The following is a 22,307-nucleotide window of genomic DNA, read 5'->3' as shown; positions in this document are numbered from 1 at the left end:
TTTTGCAAATGGGTGTTTCCTTTACACCCTCAGTATGTTTTCCCCTCTATTTGTCTTTTTCTCCTAGTAGAAATATCGGCTTCATGACTACAATTTTGATGCATGAGCACATTTCCATATTCTTATTCCCCCACAGGGTTCTTATCCTTCTGGAATGTATAAATCATCTTGAAAGCTCTCTGCGCTATACGGTGCTTTCAGGATTATCTACTGGTGGGTCCCTTACTCAGAAACACCCTTAGGGTGCGGCCACGGGAGGGCTCAGGTTTGGGTGGGAGCAGGGCTGCTTCTCGGGTGCCCAGCTGCAGTCACCTCAGGCCAGACAGACCCAGAAAGGCGACCAGTAGGGGAAATGGGGGGCCCTCCAGGGTCAAAATCGTCCCCAAGTTCACAGACCCACGTTCTGACTGCTGAGTGCTCATCCCAGGCAATCTGCACGGGCAGCGCCCAGGTGCCCACTGCACACCCTCTGGGCCCCAAGGTGCCCCGTGACCTCCTCTCCCTTCCCACAGGAGCTCAGCATCCAGGGCCCCTGGAGGGCTTCAGTGTGAGAACCAAAGACCAAGGAGGATTGACAGTAGCACTGACTCCCATATCCCAAACTTCCCATCCCGTCCCCTGGGGCCCCGTCACCTCTGGAGACAGCAACAGGCCCACATCTGTCATCTGAGCCAGACGTGGCTCCCCCGTAATCATTTTGGAAGCTTCTACACTTTCGGAGAGGCCAAGAAGTGAGGTAAGGGGGCGATCACCCTTGATCTGTGTGCGATGCTCCAACGTCACCGGAAGCGGAGCAAGACGCAGAGAAACAGAGCTTCTAGGGGGGAATGTGGTTGGGAAGGACCCTAAGCAAAGTCAGGGGGTGCAGAGGACACCTCACGGGAGGAAGCATCGCTGGCCCCCAGGGAGGGCCCGACCTGCAGGGTGAAGCCCAGGGAGCACACACGCAGCCCCTTCCTCATACCTTCCCCCATGAAGATGCTGATGCAGGAAGCAGGGCCTTGGGCGTCTCCACCCTTCTGTGTGCTCCCGGGTCTTCGTCCACAGTTTCTGGAAGGTTTCCGGAAGGTCTTAAGGATGGCCTTGAGGGGCCATCTGCAGGGCCATCTGCAGGGCCATCCAGGTGCGTGCCCCAAGCAGTCAAGTCCTGCTCCGGGGGGGTCCACCTCTATGAGCTCCTCCGAGTGAATTCGCATTTACTGCAGGTGCACTCACAACAGATCTCCCGCTGCTTTGGGGTAAAAGCAGCACTACTTTGCAGACCCCAATTTAAAGACACCAGGGGTTATTTATTCGGGGTTTTTCCCCTCCTCCTGACAACTCAGTTCAGTATTTTCTCCTCTTCCCTATGAGGAGGATGCATGTTGCTTCCCCGGCTCTGTACGTCCTTCACCATTTAGTGTCACTCGTCGCAACAGGCTCAACAAGAAACAAAAGGCAGAAACAACGGTTTCTGATCCATGACCTACTGAAGTTCTATGTCATGACCCATAACTGGGTTTCCCTGCGTGGACTCCACAGAAACTGACCGGCCGCCCACCACTGCCTCCTTCAATCTGACACCCGGTCTTAGTTCTCCAGCTTCTATTTATGATCCATACTGTTATGCCCCAAAATATTTTAAAACAAGGGTCACAATCCCATCAATACGTGTAAAAAGTCAAGTTTCTTATAACTTCACTCCCACCATTTCCCCCGTAACAGTGAACACATCAAACGTCGGGTAGCTCTTGGACTGTTCCTTGCATGTATAGTTTATGTGCATTCACACACTTTGATTTTTTTTTTAAAGATTTTATTTATTATGAGACACACACACACACACACACACACACACACAGAGGCGGAGACACAGGCAGAGGGAGAAGCAGGCTCCATGCAGGGAGCCCGACGTGGGACCCAATCCTGGGACCCTGGATCACGCCCTGGGCCGAAGGCAGATGCTCACCCACTGAGCCACCCGGGCGCCCCCACATTATAACCTCACTACTGCTGCTGACATGTCTCGCTTGGCGCAGCCCACATCTCCACCCGTGGCGACACAGCAGCACCATTCAGCGGCCGAAGGCTCCGGGCTGCCGTCCAATGCCTCGCCACGAGTCACGCGCCGCCCTTCAGCCCTGACGCGCAGCCAGTGAGACGCGGAATCAAATGTCGAACTTCGAATCACAGCTGTACCGCATCCTTTCTGCAAAGCTGCCTAGGGCTGCATGCTCACTCTGGAATCTTTTTTTTTTTTTTTTAATTTATTTTTTATTGGTGTTCAATTTACCAACATACAGAATAACCCCCAGTGCCCGTCACCCATTCACTCCCACTCACTCTGGAATCTTAACCTTTCCAGTTGGTCTTTTAATTTACTTTGTGGCACAGCCCTTCCTGCCCTAAACATTTGCCTCCGTTTCCAAGATGGAGCACTTTTTCTGGAAAATCTGCAACGTTTTCTAGATCGTGTTTCCTGGATTCCTAGTAGAGGTTTCCTTGATGGGCCCCAGCTCTGCAGCTTGCTGTCCTCTTGTTCTTTAAAATTGCCCAAAACACCGTCTGGTCCCCAGGGTCCCTCACCAAACTCCTAGGAAAACTTGCGTGACCAGGTCTTCCCTGCCTCGCCTCCTGCCGGCCCCCGTCTGCACCGCACCTGCCGTCCCTGCCCACCACTTCACGGTGGAGGTCCAGGGCTCTTGAGGGACTTTACATGACAACATGGAATACTTGATTTTAAGCTGTTAAACTTCTTTATTCTTATAATTTCTTCTGCCAAAAAAAAAAAAAAGAAGTCAGTGCTTTTATTCATTTCTTCCTTTTCTATTACTGGTCCCTCTCCTTTCCCAGTGACCCCCCCACCCCACCCTTAGTTTACTTGCCCCTAGACCCTCACGTCCCTCTTAGCACTTTTACAACACAGCAGTTGCCAACACTTGGCCAAACATCCTGGCCGAGCCCAGAGCCTCAGCTTCACACCCATTAAACGTTCCCAAAGATCCCGGCTCTGAGGTTAATTCACCCGACGCGGCTCTAGGTCTTTCCTGGCTCACAGCCACCCTCTACCAAGCAGCCCAGTAAAGCCCGACTCCCTGAGTTTCCTTGTCCCAGCTGCTCATCTTTCCCCCAGAAGAGACCCAGACAAGGCTGGGGCACCACGGGGTCAGGGTCTTGGGCACCATCCTTAGAGGAAAAATCCTCACACCCACACCCTACAAAAATAGCCTTCGTGACGCTACTCTGGGAAGATCCCTGTGGTAGTCTCCCCTTACGGGGACCCCAGAGCCAGAGGCTTAAGGGAAGCCGATCCCGGAGTGAGGAAGGGGGCGGGGAGAAGCCGGCCCATGACCTGTGCCAGCACCCCGACCATCCAGCAGGACCGCAGAGCGTGGGTGGGTCCCTGCATCCCTCCAGCCCTGCTCGAGTCCAGGTCGGGGTGTCAACTGCTCCATGCTGACTCCCTGCCTTGTTTTCAGACACGGAAACTGAAGAATGCAGGGACACAACCTCACAGAGGTGACCCAGTTTGTTTTCCTGGGATTCTCCAGATTTCGTGAACATCAGACCATCCTGTTTGTGGTTTTCCTCATCCTGTACACCTTCACCCTGGCTGGCAATGCCATCATTGTGACCGTCGTCTGCACGGACCGCCACCTGCACACGCCCATGTACGTCTTCCTGAGCGTGCTGGCTGGTTCGGAGACCGCGTACACACTGGTCACCATTCCACGGATGCTGTCTGGTCTCCTAGCCCAGAACCAGCCCATCTCCTCGGCGGGCTGTGCCACCCAGATGTTCTTCTTCATCGCCTTGGCCATCAACAACTGCTTCCTGCTCACGGCCATGGGCTACGACCGCTACGTGGCCATCTGCGACCCCCTGCGGTACACGGTCGTCATGAGCAAGAGGGTGTGTGTCCAGCTGATGTGTGGAGCCTCTGGCATCGGCCTTGCCATGGCAGTTGTCCAGGTGACCTCCATATTTACCTTACCCTTCTGTCACAGAGTGATTGGACATTTCTTCTGTGACATCCTCCCGGTCCTAAAACTCTCCTGTATTGATACCACCGTCAATGAGATCATCAATTTTGTCGTCAGTTCACTTGTGATCCTGGTCCCCGTGGGGCTGGTCTTCGTCTCCTACGTCCTCATCATCTCCACCATCCTCAGGATCCGCTCTGCCCAGGGCCGGAAGAAGGCCTTTGCCACCTGCGCCTCCCACCTCACCGTGGTCATCGTCCACTACGGCTGCGCCTCCATCGCCTACCTCAAGCCCAAGTCGGAGAACTCCATAGAACAAGACCTCCTCCTCTCGGTGACTTATACCATCATCACGCCCCTGCTCAACCCTGTTGTCTACAGCCTAAGGAACAAGGAGGTCAAAGACGCCCTCCGCAGAGCTGTGGGAAGAAACATCTAATACGCTGATCGTGTCTGTTGGGGATCTCTACCCCTGAGCGACACGCACCTTCACTGCCTCCCACCTTACAAGTGTGTCCTGTGCAGTCCCTCCTGCTGTGGGGTATGCCCGTCAGACTTCTGCACCCCCACCATAACAAATCTTAATCTTTGTTCCCATATATTCCAAGGTTTCATCCAGGCATTTTCATCTGGGAACCTGAAAGGTCAGGGAGGATGGGCCTCATTTTTAAGAAATCATATCAGTGGGGATCTCTGGGTGGCTCAGCAGTTTAGCGCCGCCTTCAGCCCAGGGTGTGATCCGGGAGACCCTGGATCGAGTCCCGCATTGGGGTCCCTGCATGGAGCCTGCTTCTCCCTCTGCCTGTGTCTCTGCCTCTCTCTCTCTCTGTGTCTCTCATGAATAAATAAATAAAATCTTAAAAAAAAAAAAAAGAAATCGTATCTGCATTTCTAAAGCGAGGGAAGGAACCTCTTAAAAGCATATTAAATGTGGTAGTTTTATGAAAATAAAAATGCCTGTAATTTTCATAATATAACCTACAGAAAATTAGACAAAATCTTGCCAACAAGGTAAAGACAGTCAATATTCAAATTATATCAGAACCTTTGGGAAAGGTGAGACATGTATTAAAAAAAAAAAAGTTAACAAATTTGTAAGACACTAGTTTGGTCCTTCAAAGTTTAGCTTCCATTGTTGGATTTCTACTAAAGCCCTTGCTTCCATCAGCATGGTCCCCAGAGCGCTGGCCGCGGCTGCACCCCACACACCCCTTGGGCAAATCTGACCATGCTCATCAGAATCTCCCTGGCTGCTGGTCCTCTCCATGGAGGCAGCTTCTCTCTCATCGTTGTGAAGAAAAATAAGTTGATCAAAAAGAGCGGTGTTCTGTTTGGAGTGAGAACCATGGGAGTATTCTTTTGCACACACCATGGCATCCTTGGGTAACACCAAAAAAAAGGAAAAACAACCAAACACACATCAGCAGTCAGGAGTAGTTGCTCACCGAAAAAGGCTTAAAAGAAAAAAACAAAACAAAAACATCTATTCCTACTAGGTCTCCTAAAGAAACGGTCCTCCCCCCAGAGCTTCTGGGACCTTCTCTGGTTTCCTGCCTGCACATACCTCTTACTACCTCAGGTGATGGTGGGGAGGCTTAGAGGCTCAGTGTCGTGCCCCTTCTCCTCAGGATTGTGTTAGGGATGCTTCTCTGCCCATTCCTTGATGCCATGTGTCTTTTTAAGGGAGTGCCTGCCTTTTCCTTCATCCGGGGAAGGGATGGTGACATCCAAGGAGCTCATCACGTAAGGTCTGGCTGTGCAGACATCTGAGATTCTAGATGGGAAAACCATAGCTCTCTCAAGGCCTGGTCGGCTCTGTGTTTTGTCCTGCATCCTCTGAGATTTCTGCATCCTAGAAGCAAGCCCTCCTATAGGAGATTTTAAGAGGTCAAAAGCCCGTCCGAGAGCCCCAGATCTGCTATAAGGCCTCCTCTGACGGCGCCCTCGGGTTCTGCCCACCAGGAATCCCTCCCCCACGTGCAAAGACAGCATCCCTTGGGGGTGAGGGGGCACCCCTTCCTCCAGAAGGAAGGGTCTCCAGGACTGTAGGACAGCACCACCCCACCTGCCACCAAGACTACGCATAGCGCCAGCTCTCATTACCCATCGTCCCCAGTTCCCTCTGGACTAGCGACCCCTCCGTGCCCTCAGACCTGTCCTTGTGTGTAGAAAGGAGGCAGTAGGACTGGGAGGGCTGTTCTGAGCAGGAGGCCCAGGTGGGGACGAACCCGCTCTAACCTGCCCAGTGGCAGCATCACCTCCTCCAGCTGCTCGTCCCTGTCTGCTTCTCCCCACAGCCGCTGCTCCCCAGTCCCGGGACCAGAGCACAGGTCTTCCCCGGTATCCCCTCCACCCAGATGCCCCCAATGGCAGCTGCTTCACCAGCCACTTGTGCACGCAGAAGTTAAACATCAGAGCTGAGCCCAAGAGCAGCTGCCAGAGAAGAGTCCTAAACCCTAACGGAGAAACCTCTCCTCTAGACCCTCCAGACCGTGGCCAACTAGCTGTCTAGGTTTCTAACTTTACAAGCTACTAACTTTTTAGATCAGCTGCTGCTGCATCAGGGTGGAGTGGGAAGAGGCCTGACCCCAGAAGCCTGGTCTGGGTCCTCGCTCTGCACCCAACAGCACCTTTGATGAATACGATGCTTAATCCTACCTCGCTGACCATGAAAAAAGTTTAAGTTTTGTTAGTTAACTTACAGCGTAATAGTAGTTTTTGGGGTACAGTCTGGTGATTCCACAGGTCCATACCTCACCCGATGCTCGTCCCTGGTGCCCTCCTTGATCCCCATCACCAGTTTGCCCCCTCCCCATCCCCTCTGGTAACCACCAGTCTGTTGGCCATAGGAAAGAAGAGTGCTTCCTGGTTGGCTTCTCTCTTGGGCAAAAAAAAAAAAAATTATTTTTTTAATCCCCTCGCCTGTATTCTGCACAGACTTAGCTGGTTATAAACACTGCCTTACGTGGCCTTCCACAGCTCCGTTCACCTCCCTCCAACCCAGGCAACTGTTCTTTCTTATGTGTCCTACAGTTGTGTGTGTGGAAATTTGTTGGCGTGGCATTCTTCTCCTTATGCTTTTGCTGTTTGACTACAGGTGGGTCTCTCTCACCAGGTCACAAACGAGCACATAGTAGGACCAGGAACAGTTCTTCTCATTGTTTGGAACCATCCCCCGACAGCACTCAGCAGAACGAGTGCTCGATAAACCCTCAATCCTTGAGCACCCGCTACACACACGGTGTTGCACCTGGACTTCCCGGCAGGTTTTCAGATGCACTCTCTGCTTTTCTGTGACCTTTGCAGTCACCCTTCCCCTGAAAAACAGTCAGCCGGGCCACAGCAGCAGGGTCACTTGGGTGTGTACTCCTTTCCTTCCCCAGGCTTCCCACAAGCCAACTTCCCAGTTGCTTCAGGATCCGCTAGTCATCACATTAATTAATCCCCTCACATCACAGAAGTTGATGTGACTTTTTCATTTAAAAACATCCCAACCGGGCAGCCCGGGTGGCTCAGCGGTTTAGCACCTGCCTTCAGCCCAGCGTGTGATCCTGGAGACCGGGGATCGAGTCCCACATTGGCTCCTTGCATGAAGCCTGCTTCTCCCTCTGTCTGTGTCTCTGTCTCTCTCCCTCTCTCCCTCTCTCTCTCCCCCTGTGTCTCTCATGAATGAATAAATAAAAATATTTTTTTTAAAAATTAATTAAATAAATAAAAGTTAAATAAATAATAAATAAATAAATAAATAAATAAATAAATACATACATCCTAAACCCATACTAGGATAGGATCTTTAAAAACTTGTTTCTCTTAAATTTTGAAGAAAGTGCTGGGCCACATAAAATTAAAGATCAGAGCACTTAGCATAGTCCTAGGTGAAAAAGTCATAAATACTGTATGATCTCACCTATGTGTGGAATCCAAAAAGAAAAAAAAAAAAAAAAACCCTCTCTCTCTCTCTCTCTCTCTCTCTCTCTCTCTCTCTCACACACACACACACACACACACACACACACACACACACACGTCCCTCTCAGGTCAGGCTTGTGGTTGGCAGAGATGAGGAGTCAAGCAGAGGAGAACTGCATGAAGAGGGTCAAAGAGGCACAAACCTCCAGGGAGAAGATAAAATAGGTTCTGGAGATGTACAGCAAAACTATATGATATATTTGAAAGTTGCTAAGAGACTAGCTCTCAAAGTTCTCATTACAAGGAAAAACATAATGTGTAACCTCGTGCGGTGACGGCTGTTAACCTACTATGGTAGTATTTCACGGTACATACATAAACCAGATTATGTTGTACACCTTACGCTGACACGTTACAGGTCAACAACCCTGTCAACAGCTGGGAGAAATAATCAGGACATACCCTCGTACTTTTGACAAAATTACAAATCCTTCATAAGGCAAAGAGAGTGATTTTAGATTTCAAATCACCCTGCAACGGAACCTCAGACCCCTTTGTTACCGGGACCAGATTTCTCACCACCTAGTCTCCCAGCCCCCATTTCTCCTGCCTTTAAAGATATTAACTGGGGAGAAAGCAAACACAAATACCGTCAACAACCCAACGTTTGGTTGTGGGAAGCAACTAGCTCCAGAAACAAGAGTCGAAAGAAAGAGGCAGAGGTCACTAAGGGCTAAGGGGTGCATTCCCTGTAGATGTTTTTATTAACTCATGAGAGGAAGGAGGATTCCAGAACACTAAAGCGATGTGGTTCAAAGCAGAAGACAGTTACCACTGTTGAGGATTTACTACATGGGCGCCGCCGTGCCAGCCACGGGACACTCATCCTCATTACTTAAGACAGTACCCTCAAAACTTTATCCCCCTCTGCACTTCATAAGGGTCTTCAAAAGACCTTCTGTGATCCTTATAACAACCTTACAAAGTAGGTTTTATGCCCACACCGACAGCTCCGAAATGTGGCCTGCTAACATCCTAAACAGACCACAAAAGGGAAACACAAAATTTCTGGCAGCAGTCCTACACGGTTTCTAAACTGGGGTAGAAAGAGCAGCTGAACCATGGCATTACCTGCAAAGAGCATCTTTGAGAGAGAGCATCACAAAGGGGTGGAGAATGAGGATCTGGAGTCAGACTGTCTGCGTTCTGATTTTACCTCTGCCACTTGCCTGGATGCTCTAACCTCTCTTTGCATCTCCTCCCACCCAGGTTTGTAAAAGGGGGCAGGGATTGCATCTAGGTGATCTCACTCCCGTGTTTCTAGCTGGAGCTTATCGAGGTTAAAATAACTTCATCAAAGGTATCCTGGCATGCCAGACACCGTGCGAGAGGCAGTGATTAAGGCATCAGGCCCTTTGCCCTCATAATGTCAAGAGTCAAGCAGGGGAGCCCAAAAGTTAAGCAGCTACAAGAAGTAGGAGAAATGTGGGATGTTAAGAACACGGGCGGTGGGGAGGGGGGCAGGGTGGTTCCAACCAAGTGTAGGGGTCACAGAAGAGCTACCAGGGCAAGTGGAATTTAAGCTTAGGATGAGTCAGCTGGATGAAAGGTCGCAGAAGAGTCTGGAAAAGAAAAAAAAAAAAAAGATCAGGCAAAGAAAGCTGCATCCGCAAAGATATGGAAAAAGAAAATGTGAGAAATGCTAGGTTTTATAGAGCTGGGTTCACAGGCACTGACAGGCGAGCCAAGTCACCCGTGGAGGCAACCCCAGGACTTTATGACCAGAACTACTGAGGACGCATCCTAGACAGTGGAGGACACGCTCACAGGCCCAAGCAAAGCAAAGATGTGATTGATCTGTAATGCGGGGAGTTCACTGCTGGTGGAGGGAGAAATAGGCCGGAGGCCAAGACTGGCAGGACGTGGACTAGAAGCCACCGTGGGGCTATGACAGGTGACAGCAGCCGGAGCTGGCATGGACGCAGTGCTGCTGGAGGGACACGGGAAGCCTGGGGATCATGGGAGCCGCGATGGGCACTGCCTGGTTCTAGGATGAGGGGGGGCAGGTGGAATCAGAAAGGACACAGGGAGTCCTGGCTCAGGCAGCTGGGCAGACTGGTGGCCTCGACCAACACGGGGAGCCCCGGAAGAGGGGACAGGCTGGGTGGGAAGCCATCAGCTTGATTTGGACCTTTAGGATTGAGGGGCCAGGTATTCAAGTGGAGAGACCAGGACGCAGCTGGATCCGTGGATCTGGGACTCGGGAAAGCGTGGGGTCAGATCTAGTTGGAGGGATCCTAAGTGTAGATGGGAACTTTCACAGGCGACAGGCTCAGCTGGGGTTGGGGCCCAAGGAGCAGAGGGGATGGACAGGCCGTGTGGGGACGTGAAGGGTGGTAGGGACAGATGGGCCATCGGGAGCACAAGGGGCAGGAGGAGAGGGGCGCTCTGCTCCAGGGGCAGAGGTCTCCGAGGACTGAGAAGCCCTGATGTCCCTCAGTGGTGGGGAGGGAGCAGGGGGCAGTCGGGAGCCTCAGGTTCCCCCAAAGTCAGCCCTGGGGTCCCGCAGACATTGTGCAGAAGGAGAAGATGTTCCCTCCTTCCTTCACACCGCGCAGAAGCGCAGGCAGCATGGCTGGGGCCTCTCCCCACCACACAGACGGCTGTGTCAGGGCACAGGTGGGGGCCCTGGCTCCCCGCTGCCTCTTCCTCCACGCCGCCCCCCATCCCCACTGGACACGCTCCCTCGGAAGTTGGGGGCAGACCTGACAGGGAGGGAAGGACAGTGGGGGCTCTCGGTTAAGCTGCAGCTGGGAAGGAAGCTTCAGGCGGGCAGCAGCCACCACTCTGTGTGCTTCCGTGGCCACTGTCACCCCTGTACCCAGGGTCCTGGTGCCTCGGCACAACACTCAGAGCTCTCTAGACCACCCCACCCCTCTGGAGACACCGAGAATATGGTTTGAAGCGTACAAGAGAAGGGGTAAGAGTAGTCCAACCCTCAAGGTGACGTGGGAAGCCTCTCGCCAACTGGGCCCAGTTGCCTTTGGGAGGGTCTTGCCAGAAGGCCACCAACCTCCCAAGGAACACGTATGGGAGGGGGTCTTGCCATCCCAGACCGAAAACTATCTGAAGGGAAGGCCTATTTTAAAGAGGGTCACTAATATTTGGGCCTCATCGGACGACCCTAGATCCAGCCTTACTCCCCGCCCCCCACCAGAACCACAGTCTTGTCTTCCTTCAGGCCTCTCTCCCCCAGGTTAACACAGGGCTTGCTGTGGGGATCCCACTCCCTCCCTCGATTCAGAGTCACAGAATTCCTCAGCAGGGCAGTGCTTCTCATCTGCTTGTCGGAGGTCTTCTTGGGCAGCGAACTCCGTGACCCGTCCCTGGACCCAGAAGGTGAGCAGGAAGGGAATCAGAGGGCAGGATGCATTCTAAGGCCTGAAATTCCACCTGCCGTCTGGACATCTCTGCGTCTCTCAGAGCCCGGAAGGCCTAACCATGAATCAACCCCCTCCCCCTCCCGCCAAGTAGAAAGGCTCCCTGCCCAGCTAATTTCCCTCTTAGCGGGACCAGCTATGTCCACCTGGTCCTAACCCTAAACTGTGTCTTCTACCTGCCAACTTGTGACATTTTTGTAAGGAAGCCCTTTCTTTTCCCATGGAAACCAAGGGCCACCTCACCCGGTCCCTGCAGAGCCAGCCTGCCTCCTAGGCCCCTTCTGGTTCAGCCCTGCATGGCCTGTGGTGCCCTCCCCCAGGGCTGTGGGGGGCTAACCCACCACCACCCATCTCCTCTAGCATCAATGGTCCTGTATTTGGGCACCTCATGTCATTTACAGAGAGAGGAGATCCCTCTTTCACCAACAGGGTAAATAGGTGATCAGACACAGGGCAGATGGCAGGACGGAAACAGGAGTTTCTTGTAGCCAAACGGACCCCACCGAGTAGCTAGGTGGTGACTTGCAGGGCCCCACCTGAGGGCAGTCTGCCAGGAGCTCCAAGAGTGCCCAGGTCCTCTGGAGGAAGGGTCTCCGCTTTCCCATGTCCAGGTTTTACGGGCCCTTGTAAAGAACTCCTGCATGTGCCAGAGGGAACATCTGGAAGTCTACTACACCCCCAAATCCAGCAGCAGCAGCAGCAGCTAGAGAAAGGATGGGGACAGTCATGGGGAGGGGTAGAGGCTGCCGGTGAGGCTGTTGCCGGAGTTAACAGCCACTGGTCTCTGTCTCCCTCCTTCCCCACTCAACGCCTTAAAGGACTAAGCCTTGCAGACTAAGTCTGAGAGATTTCAGAGCCAGCCTGGCAATCCCAACCAGGATTTCCAAGGCTGCTAAAGTGGAGGAGGAAGAGACTGAAATACACCTTGGCTCTCCAGCCCTCTCTCCCCAACTCGAACAGCTAGAGGAAGAGGCAAATCAAAAGAACCAACCACCGACCCTACTGATCTTTGGATCTTCCAAACCACAAGTCTGCCCATGGACAGGGCCGGCGGAGTGAGGAGACGGGATCTCAACTTTTAATAATTGAAAGAGGAGGAAACATTATAGACTGTGTCCAAAATAGCATTAAAAGACAGGAAATAGAGATTCTACAGAGCCTCGTTGGAAATAGAAGTTGGGGGGGGGTGGGGAGAAACTGTTTATCCCCATCCAACTGTGTTAAAAGTGATCAATAAACTGATTACACATAAATAGGATTTTGTAGAATTGTTTAGCTCTCAATGGAATCCACCTAGTAACAGGATTTTGTTCAACCTTCAGAAGCGAGAACTTTGGACACATTTTCAAAATTGTATTATTCAGGTATGCAGGGGACTGTACCTGCCATTTTACAGGAGCTCAGTAAGCCTTTGTTGAAGGAGAACAAATGTGTGGATGAGGTTGGCCTTGGCTGCAAAGAACAGGGGCAAGCTCTGAAGGAGGCCAGGCTCTCAACTGGCCGCTGACAATGCGCGGCCCCTGGAGGGAGCTTTCCTTGCTCTCTCTCAGGCAAGAAAACACGTCCCTGACCAGGTCTGTAAGAAAAAGGGGGCAGAGAAGAGATACTAAGTGAGTATTTAGAGGTGTTCCACGTGTGTGGCCGGGAGGATGAACCCCATGGTACCTCTCTCCCACCCCAGGTCCCCCTATCTAAGACACCGTGAAACCCTGGGAACGTTCTTCACCCCTTTATCTCCGAAAAGGATTTGCAAGCTCAGTGCCAAGAGCCAATGGGAGAACAACGAAGCCCCCACTGAGGCACGGGGGCTGATGCAATCACGGGACCTGCTCCGCCCCCAGACGGAAGTGGGTTTCCCCAGCCCTCCCCGGGGGCCCACAGCCTCCCACCCACGGGCCCACGACCAGGCTGCCCTCACTTGGGCTCTTGACAGACTTAGCAAGTGTACAGTGTGAGAGCCTCCCATGTGGTTAATTCACATGCGTAACAGGAAACAACCTTGACGTCTCAGTTTCATCCGTGGGCCTCACAGGACAGTCCTCACGGAGCTGGAGGAGCAAGTTCTGGACAGGAGGTCTCAGACTAGGGACAGGGTGAACTTCGGTCCATTCCAAACGCCTTGGTGTCCAGCCTCCATCTGGAGCCCTGTGCTGTCCCTGGTTTACGGGCAGGTTTACTCCTTGACCCTGAATCTAGAATCCTTCTTCCCCGACCTTCTTCCCATGGGGAAGAGCAAAAATAAGGAAAAAGAAAAAAAATAAGATGACCAAATGCAACGGTACGAAATCTGACTTGCATATATATACATTCGAATATTCGTCGTTTATTTTCTAGAACAAGATTGACCTACAAAGAATGAAAATATTTCTTTTATTAATGACTCGGGCTCTATTTTAAGCGGGTATTAGAGTTCTTCCAAATGGAATAAAAGGAGTTGGAAGCGGAGGTGGCAGGAAAGGCGGAAAAGTGGAGCACCGTCCAAAGACTGGGATCCAGAATGAAAAGGGACTCAACAGGAGAACCACTGCCCAGGGGTGATGGCCCGGCTGGCCTGGAGAAGGGGCACGGAGGGTGGGGGGGGCACATGGGCGCCCCGAGATGCCCTGCGAGTACCTGCCTCGCCACCACAGGGATGAAGAATGCACACGGCCCGCACAGAGGGCTCGTGCCAAGCGATCCTCCCATCTTCACTCCCATAGAAATTTCGCTCCACCTGCACCTGCTGACCAGGGACAAGATCCAGTCCGTGTTTTTTTTAGCAGTGGGAGAGTATCCTACAGTCATTTAATCTGTCCCCTGATAACAGACATTTAGTTTGGCATTAATCTTTATTACTAACAATGCGGCAGTGAATAAACATTGTGCTATCCCTGTATCTGTGCAAGGACAAAGCTACATGGGGAAAAATCTGAATATACAGCTCGGTGGAAAACTAATAATTCCGCGAATCTCAAAATTACATATATAGAGCCAAGAAAAGTCTAATACATGCAAAAAGATCTACATTAAAGACATTAGCATGATCGTGGGAAGGCTTAAGAATTTAAATTAGCTCCACTATAACAGGAAGTTAATAGATTCCCTAAATTTGATAAATGAAGTTGTATAAGGAATAGAAAAGTAAATACCAGAAGACATTGCTAAATGAATTGCTTCTGGGAATTAGGACTTAGGAAGAAGGAAGGATAAAGCAGGAAACTTTCATTATGAGCTTTTTAGTGCTGTTGATTTTTAAACTATGGGCGTGTATTACCTTAAGAATAAATTTTGAAAATTAAAGTCAAAACCAAATAAAAAAAATTGCCTTAAGGGTAAAGATATGGAAGATAATGTATTAAGATTTTGAATTTCAAGACGAAGGGAACGTTTTAAAGGTTTAAATGTATATAAAATCATATCTCCCTCTAGGAAAATTAGATTAGCACGGTAACAGACGAGATGCTCTTTTCTGCGTATCCTCACTAATATCAGCAATTAACTTTTCCTAACGCCTCACGGTAGGTTTCTGACGGAAGTCAGGGAGAGCCGGTCTCCCCAAGCAGCCGCGCAGACATTACCCTCACACACGACCGCTCGGCCACACTGAGCATGGCTCAGGATGAAGGTGCAGGGTCCCTGGCTCGAGAGCCACCAACCCCAGACCCCAAGGCAACTGCAGGGGAGCTTTGGAGCAAGCTCGGGGCTCCCCCACCCAGGCCGGGCGCCCTCGGGGCCAGCCCTGCACACCCGTTTATGTCCGGTCACCGAATTCCGAATGTGAACCCGGGAAGGCTCACCTGTAAGCGGCTCAGGTGTCCTGGCCCGAAGTGAGGCTTTGGAAAGTGCCCGTGATGCCCCGGGGACCTGCCGATGGCGAGGCCAGGTGCGAGGGACCGAGGGCCAGGGCCCGTCCACGCACAGCACCATTGGGTCTTGGTTCACCAGCGACAGGAGCCGAGGAATCCGAGCAGCCTAGACTCCGTCCCCGGGCCGAGCGCCCTCCGGGTGTTCCGTGCACGAGCCCTGGCTTGGGGGGACCCCGGGGGCCCGGGGCACGACGGGGCCCTCATCCCAGGGCCGGGCACGCGGCTGGCACGGGAAAGGAGTGCAGAGATCCAACCCCAGGGGCTTCCGGGGGCAAAGCCCTGCTCCGCGAGCTCACGGCCCGAGTCACTCAGGTGCACGGATGTTGCTAAGTGTCCCGGGGGCTCCTGTCCAAGAGACCCAGGGAATGGAGCAAAAGCCCCACAGGAGAATGGGGTGGGAGAGAAGGCAGGGGGGAGCGAGGGCAAGCGCAGCCCTGGGGGTGGGGTTTCAGGTGGGCCGCAGGACTGACTGTCACCAAGTCACAGGCTCCATGACAAAGCTTCTGGGCTCAGGGGTGTCGTGCAGGGAGGTGGCCCTGGAGGGTATGGGGGCGCAGACTGGTGAGCTGCTTGGAGTCCCGGACACCCTGGGAACCCGGCCTCGGGCCAACACTCTAGACTAAATCCCGCAAGGACCCTGAACACAGGAGCTAAGCGCCACCCAAGGCCCATGGTGGCCTTGAACCCAGACCTCGCCAGAAGCTGCAGCTGGGGGCCTGGAACAGCACGGAAAAGAGACACTTGCATATCCTTCCCCCTGAAAGCCCTGGTGGTCCTGGAGGCAAGTTGTAGGGCTTCTCTTCCCAACCGTGCACTTTGCTTACCTCCACTTGTCATAAATTATTTAAGAGATTACCTAACCCATTACCGGCACCCTAGAACTTACTTGTTTTCAAAGACCTCAGGAGAAACAGCCACAGGTTATTTCTACCGCATTTACACAGAAATCCTATTTACAGAGGATTATCCTAGATCACCTATTCAAATTTGTTTCTGTAGGAAACCAGATGCCTTCCGGTCACCGAGCGTGTGTATAAATATCTCCACCTGTCAGCCCCCTCCCCCCAAAGCGCTCCTGCCCTGCACACACCACTTGCTGTCCTAATTCTGACAAATCTTTCCACGGCCTTCCGTTTCTATTGAGTCTTCCTCCTCGTGGTATTTTAGGTTTGCACCACCACACTGATTTTGATCGCGGAGACTCCCACACATAGGAAGTCCCCTGACGGCATCCTTGCCTGGTGCTGCCTCGAGACCTCCGAGGAAGAGCCCAACGTCCAGAGTGGCTAATGCCAGTGGCTCAGCCTAGGAGGATGAGGCTGGGTTACCAGAGGCCATAAGCCCAAGAATCCTATACACGCACGGTCCCCTCCCGGCTCTCCCCAGCCCAGGCTAGAGAAGAGTTGGTTAGAGTGGCTTCTTACTCTTCTTCCACGACACCTTAGACATTGCTACAATCTGCTTTTCTTTTGAAGGCTGGCCTTCCCATTCCGGAGGGTGCACTAGGAATGGGGGTTCTCATGGATAGAAACATATGCGCGTAATACGTCCTGCCCCAGAAGACAAAGGTACACATGGGAGGCAGGGGAGTATGAGGCTGAAGCCCAGCTCCAACTGTTGAGAGAGGAACCCCAGTCACCCCTTGCAGCCCATGCCTGCCCCCCACCTCCAGAGAGCCTGGGGAAGACCCAGAGGGAAGGAGCCCTCCACCCACTCACCCCTGGTGGGAGATGCACCTGCTGCCAAGAGGGACCTACGACAGTACAAAGCCACCCCCCATGTCGAGCGAGGCTACGACGGGATGAAGAGGCAGCAGAAGTGTGGTGACAGGAGCAGGGGGAGGGGTCACCACAGTGTCACCCCTTCAAAGGATCCTTCATGGAGTCCAGAAGCTTGCCATTAGTAGCAAGCTCCATCCTGGCTCTCTGATGCTCAGACCAGTCCATCCTCAGGCTGACGCAGCTCCGTATCAACAGTGGGCGACACAGATGAAAGCCCCCAGGGAGGCCCCAGCAGGGATGGAGGGTCCAGGGTGAAGGCGGCATATCAGAATCAGAGACACGATGCTAAGGAACAACCCCAGGCGAGGGTAGTGAAGGATAGGAAGGCGTAAAGGAAGGAGTAAAAAGTAACTACACGTTTTCCAAACTAAAGGAATGTCTGTCTCAGCCACTTAAACGTGGTTGAATTTCTAGATCACCCATTCACCCCCACCGTGACGGGCACTGAGGGGGGCACTTGACGGGATGAGCACTGGGTGTTATTCTGTATGTTGGTAAATTGAACACCAATAAAAAATAAATTTATTATAAAAAATGAATTTCTAGATCAAGGTGGTGAACACAGAAGCAACGACCTATCTCCTTGGGGTTACTCTTTCATATGGAAAACTCAGTAAAAAAACCTTGTTCCATCTCAGAGTGAAGATGAGAGGTAACTTATTTAACAAACGTTTCTCGGTCATTTACTAGAAATTAAATAAATGGTTAGCTGCTGGAGAAATGCGGTCAAGATACTAACCCTGTCCTCAGGGTGTCTGTAGCTTAGCATTAGGTTTTAAAAAGCATTTTCACAGATACAGGCCACTGTATGAGTTTGTAATAATTACTGCAGTTACGACTAGAAGAAATGATATTCTCAAGAAAATGTTAGAAATAAAAGCTTCTCTTGGGGGAATGGGAGAGTTGCTGGTAGAGACAGATGGAGAATTTGGTTTCTAAGATATTAAGCTGCACAATGTCCACAATAACCAAACTGTGGAAGGAGCCTCGATGTCCATCGAAAGATGGATGGATAAAGAAGATGTGGTCTATGTATACAATGGAATATTCCTCAGCCATTAGAAATGACAAATACCCACCATTTGCTTCAACGTGGTTGGAACTGGAGGTATTATGCTGAGTGAAGTAAGTCAATCGGAGAAGGACAAACATTATATGGTCTCATTTATTTGGGGAATATAAAAAAATAGTGAAAGGGAATAAAGGGGAAAGGAGAAAAAATGAGTGGGAAATATCAGAAAGGGAGACAGAACATGAGACACTTCTGACTCTGGGAAACGAACAAGGGGTGGTAGAAAGGGAGGTAGGCGGGGGGTGGGGGTGACTGGGTGAAAGGCACTGAGGGGGACACTTGATGGGATGAGCACTGGGTGTTATGCTATATGTTGGCAAGTTGAACTCCAATAAAAAAAAAGAAAAAAGAAAATAAAATAATAAAATAATAAAATAAAATAAAATAAAATATTAAGCTGCAAGGGACAGGGTGGCCTACAGCTGCAAATATGGAATAGACATTCAGCAAGTATTCGTAGGTGAGTAAAATGATCAAAGTGTTAAGGGAAATATCCATGATGAATCAGCATAGAAAACAAGTATAGATTCTGGAGTTGCAATGAAAAGGAACATTTATTTAATGCTATTTACCTATCAGGATTGTCCTAGATGCATTAACTCATCTAAACCTAACTAACATCCATCTTATTCTCACCTAACACATGAGAACCTCAAGTGGGGAGAAGACAAGACCTGGCCACCACCACTCATAACAGAGTCAGGATTTGAACCTTGGCAGTTGGTCTCCAAAGTTCAACCAACCACCGTGAAATGTCCTGTTCTTGTAACACAGAAAACGATCAACGTCTAAGACCAGATGACTTAAGAGTGAGAGTGAAGAAAAATGGTCAGGAACCCATGCAGATTCACGGCTATGAGGTCAGAACTTGGAAAAGCTGCAAGGTAAGATAGAGGGGGAGAGACCAGGATGGTTTGTCAGAGTAACTAGGATGATAGTCAACCCTGCATATGGAAGACATAAGGAAGTCAATACAGGAACTCAAACAGGATACAAGGAAACCAACCAGGGATTAACATAAAAAATCTGGTATCACCCCTACACTGGAAGGACTAAGAGAAAGCAGTGTCTTGGCTTGGATTCCCTCCTCCCCCCTGAAACTCAGAGCCTGAGACCAGAGCTCATGAGCAAATACAATGGACTCAAACAGTGAAAGGGTTAGGGGCACAGACACCTACCCCATGCAGTCAAAAATCCAATTATAACTCCCTAAAAACTTTAATAGCCTACTGTTGACCAAAAGCCTTACCAACTACACTGGATTCACACTTATTTTGTATGCTACGGGCTGTATGCTGTTCTCCTTCCAATAAAGCTAAGAAGAATGTTAGAAATCATGAGGAAATACACCTACCATACTGTATTTTTTAAAATCCATGTAAAAATGGACCTATGCATTTGAAACCCATGTTGTTGAAGGGTTAACTATAATTTAGGAGGGGATTCCAAGAAGCTAGGGGTGTTAGAATGAGGGGGGGAAGAAAATGCAACATAAGGTGTATTGTTGAGGTCACTGCTGTAGTCAATGGAAGCCCAATCCCACCCCCTGGATCTTCTGAGAAGCATGTAGGACATGCAGATTTTTCCACCTAAAGATTGACTGGGACAAACATTGGTTCATTGGTTGCCGTCTCTCACTTACGGAGGGTCACCTTCAGGGGGTTGATTTCCTAGCTGCACATGTTTGCTCACCAAGCAGGCTCTTGGAAACCTCTACGGTGTAGTAGGAACCCCAGGACAGGCGGTGAAAGAAGTGGCTGTGCTTGAGAGGAGTTGAAGCCCTCCAGAGCTGTCCAGGCGGCTGCGCTGAAGTCAGGTGGGGCTGAAAGGATGGGAGTTAGAGCACTAGTGGGGTCGAATACTGGAAGAGTTCTCAGAACCCAGGGGTTGGCACCAGCCGGTAAAAGCTGGAATTAGAGTGGGAACCATAGAGGAGATGCAGCTGCTGCTGGAGAGCCGCCGACAGCTGAGGAGGTGGGGCGGGGGACAGGGAAGGAAAGAGATCCTTGCCCCTCCCTTCCTTCTGCCCTCCAACCTCCCGTTGACCAGAGCCAGCCTGAAGTCAGCCGGCACCACAGTCTGGCAACCACTCCCAGCACACAGCTTCTCCCGTGGCCCGCCCCCTCTGCAAGGGCTGCCTTTTCACACTATCTTTTGATATAAAAACATTAGGTCACCGTTGTTTGACTCCTCAGTCTCCCCTTGATGGTTCGTGCTTTGGGTATCCTACTTAAACCCTTTCCAGGATCATAAAGATGTTCTCACATGAACTTTTAGGAGCTTCATCATTTTACCTTACGTGTTTTCATCTATAATTTGCCTCAATTTTATCTTGGAATAAGACGTGAGGCCAGGATCGGGTTTTAGTTTTTTTCCATTTGGATATTCAGTTGATCCAGAATTATTGGCTGGGGGTGGGGGGGGGGGTATCTTTTCTACTGTCTTTCAATGCCACGTTGTCCTAAATCAAGTATCCAAGTGTGAATCTGTTCCTTGTCTACCATTCCGTTGGTCTGTGTGCCAGTACCACAAGGTCCTAACTACTCTCACATTAAAATATCTTGAAATCCAGTAAAGTAACCCTCTACCTTTCTTTAGAATGTTCTTAGCTATTCCTGGTCTTCTGCGTTTCCATGGAAATCTTAGAGTTTTCAATTGACACAAAATAAACTATTGGGAATGTTATTGGTATTTCACTAAATCCGTTAATTTGGGAGAAGATGATAAAAGCTTTCTATCCAATATATGTGAAGAACTCTTTAAAGGAAATGTCCAAGAGGGGCACCTGGGTAGCTCAGCAGTTGAGTGTCTGCCTTCAGCTCAGGGTGTGATCCCAGCCAGGGGATCGAGTCTCACATCGGGCTCCTTGCAAGGAGCCTGCTTCTCCCTCTATGCTTCTTTCTCTGTCTCTCATGAATAAATAAAATCTTTAAAAAAAAAAAAAAGATAATGTCCAAAGAATCCAAAAGAAAAATGGACAGGTGGCTTGAGTGGACACTTCACTAAAGGGACTATCCAAATTGCAAATAAGCGAAAATGTTTCAACTGAACACCACAACATCTTCATCTTTCAGGCTGCTATGACAAAATACCACAGACTGAGTGGCCTCTCTAATTTCTCACAGTTCTAGGGACTGCAAATCCCAGATTGAGGAGCCAGGTGAGGCAAGGATCCTCCTCCAGATCACAGACTCTCTCACATGGTAGAAGGGGCTAAGGAGCTCTCTGGGGTCTCTTTTAGGAGACCAGTAATCCCATTCATGAAGGCTCTGCCCCCGTGACCTACACACCTTCCCAAAACCCCACTTCGCTACCATCACCTTGGAGGTTAACTTTTTAACATGTGAATTTCAGGGGTATGCAAACAATCTAAGGCACACAGCATCACTGGACACTTGGTGAATAAATTTTGAAAAGCAGACAATGCCCAAAGTTGGAAAGGTGGAACATGCAGAAGGGCAAGACGGTAGAGAACCACTAAGACTACATATATGCCATAGGACCTAGCACCTTGGGCATATCCCCAAAATACATGTTTTTGCAAAAAGATACACACCATAATGTTCAAGAACACAATACCCTATAACAACCAAGTAGTAGAAACTTCCCACACGGCCGTCAGTAGTAGCGGGGAGAAACGTTCTCCGTTCACACGTCAAAATGCCACAACAAGAATGAATGAACTACTGGCACGTGGAACAGTGAGGGTGAATCCCACAAACACGGTTGAGGAATAGGGGCCAGACACAGCGCAAACTGCTCGATTCCATTCCACGTAAAGTTCAAAACAGAGGTCGGAACCTCTGGTGTAGAAGTCGGGAGAGGGAGAACTTCCAGAGAGGAGTGTAGTCCGTAGAAGGAAGCATGGGGGTCCTAGGAAATACTCTCTCTTGCTCTAAGTGGCAATTACGCAAGTGTGTTTATGATAATGCATGGGTATTTATCGGTTGTGTACGGAATATGTACACGGCGCTTCCATTTTAAGACTTCAACGTTCAAGCCCTCGACACAGAGATTGACACGCGTCAGGACTTATTAGCCATAGCGAGTAAAATGATGGAAGCTGGACAGTACGCATTTGTAGTATTTCAGAGCATCTGTTAAGTCCCTTATTAATACCCTGGAGCCGAGGCTGGAGTAGAGAAAATGTGCGGTGAGAGGGATCCAGGGTAAAGTCTGCTCTAGCAATCATGCCATTTGGAACAGGAGGGGAAGTACCCATTCCCATTGCCTCTGTCCCCAAGGCTATAGTGGCCCTTCTGTCACTGCACCACACGTAGAGGGGAAATCGTGCCTTG

General features: G+C 50.5%; 1 protein-coding gene and 1 long non-coding RNA gene across 6 annotated transcripts; one reads left to right on the top strand and one right to left on the bottom strand.

Annotated features, from left to right (window-relative positions):
- Window positions 1-3,474: 3,474 nt before the first annotated feature.
- Window positions 3,475-4,401, top strand: OR10J14 (olfactory receptor family 10 subfamily J member 14). Its single transcript, NM_001388780.1, is given in 1 exon segment — window positions 3,475-4,401. A coding segment is annotated over 1 exon segment (927 nt).
- Window positions 4,402-8,608: 4,207 nt separating this feature from the next.
- On the bottom strand, window positions 8,609-20,630 carry LOC111094527. 5 transcript variants are annotated; one of them, XR_005385837.1, is made up of 5 exons: window positions 20,598-20,630; window positions 19,702-19,831; window positions 13,310-13,524; window positions 12,694-12,887; window positions 8,609-9,493 (listed from the first exon to the last, which is right to left on the bottom strand). It is a non-coding gene; the product is annotated as an uncharacterized LOC111094527 (long non-coding RNA). The 5 variants fall into 5 exon arrangements; XR_005385835.1 differs by lacking the exon at window positions 20,598-20,630 and adding an exon at window positions 20,304-20,591 and having other exon boundaries at window positions 19,652-19,831; XR_005385834.1 differs by lacking the exon at window positions 20,598-20,630 and adding an exon at window positions 20,304-20,591 and having other exon boundaries at window positions 13,310-13,527.
- Window positions 20,631-22,307: the final 1,677 nt, after the last annotated feature.

This window comes from Canis lupus, chromosome 38 (genome assembly GCF_011100685.1).
Source record: "Canis lupus familiaris isolate Mischka breed German Shepherd chromosome 38, alternate assembly UU_Cfam_GSD_1.0, whole genome shotgun sequence".
Lineage (NCBI taxonomy): Eukaryota > Metazoa > Chordata > Mammalia > Carnivora > Canidae > Canis > Canis lupus.
The sequence above is the reverse complement of the archived record's forward strand: the minus strand, read 5'-3'. Positions and strand labels throughout refer to the sequence as shown.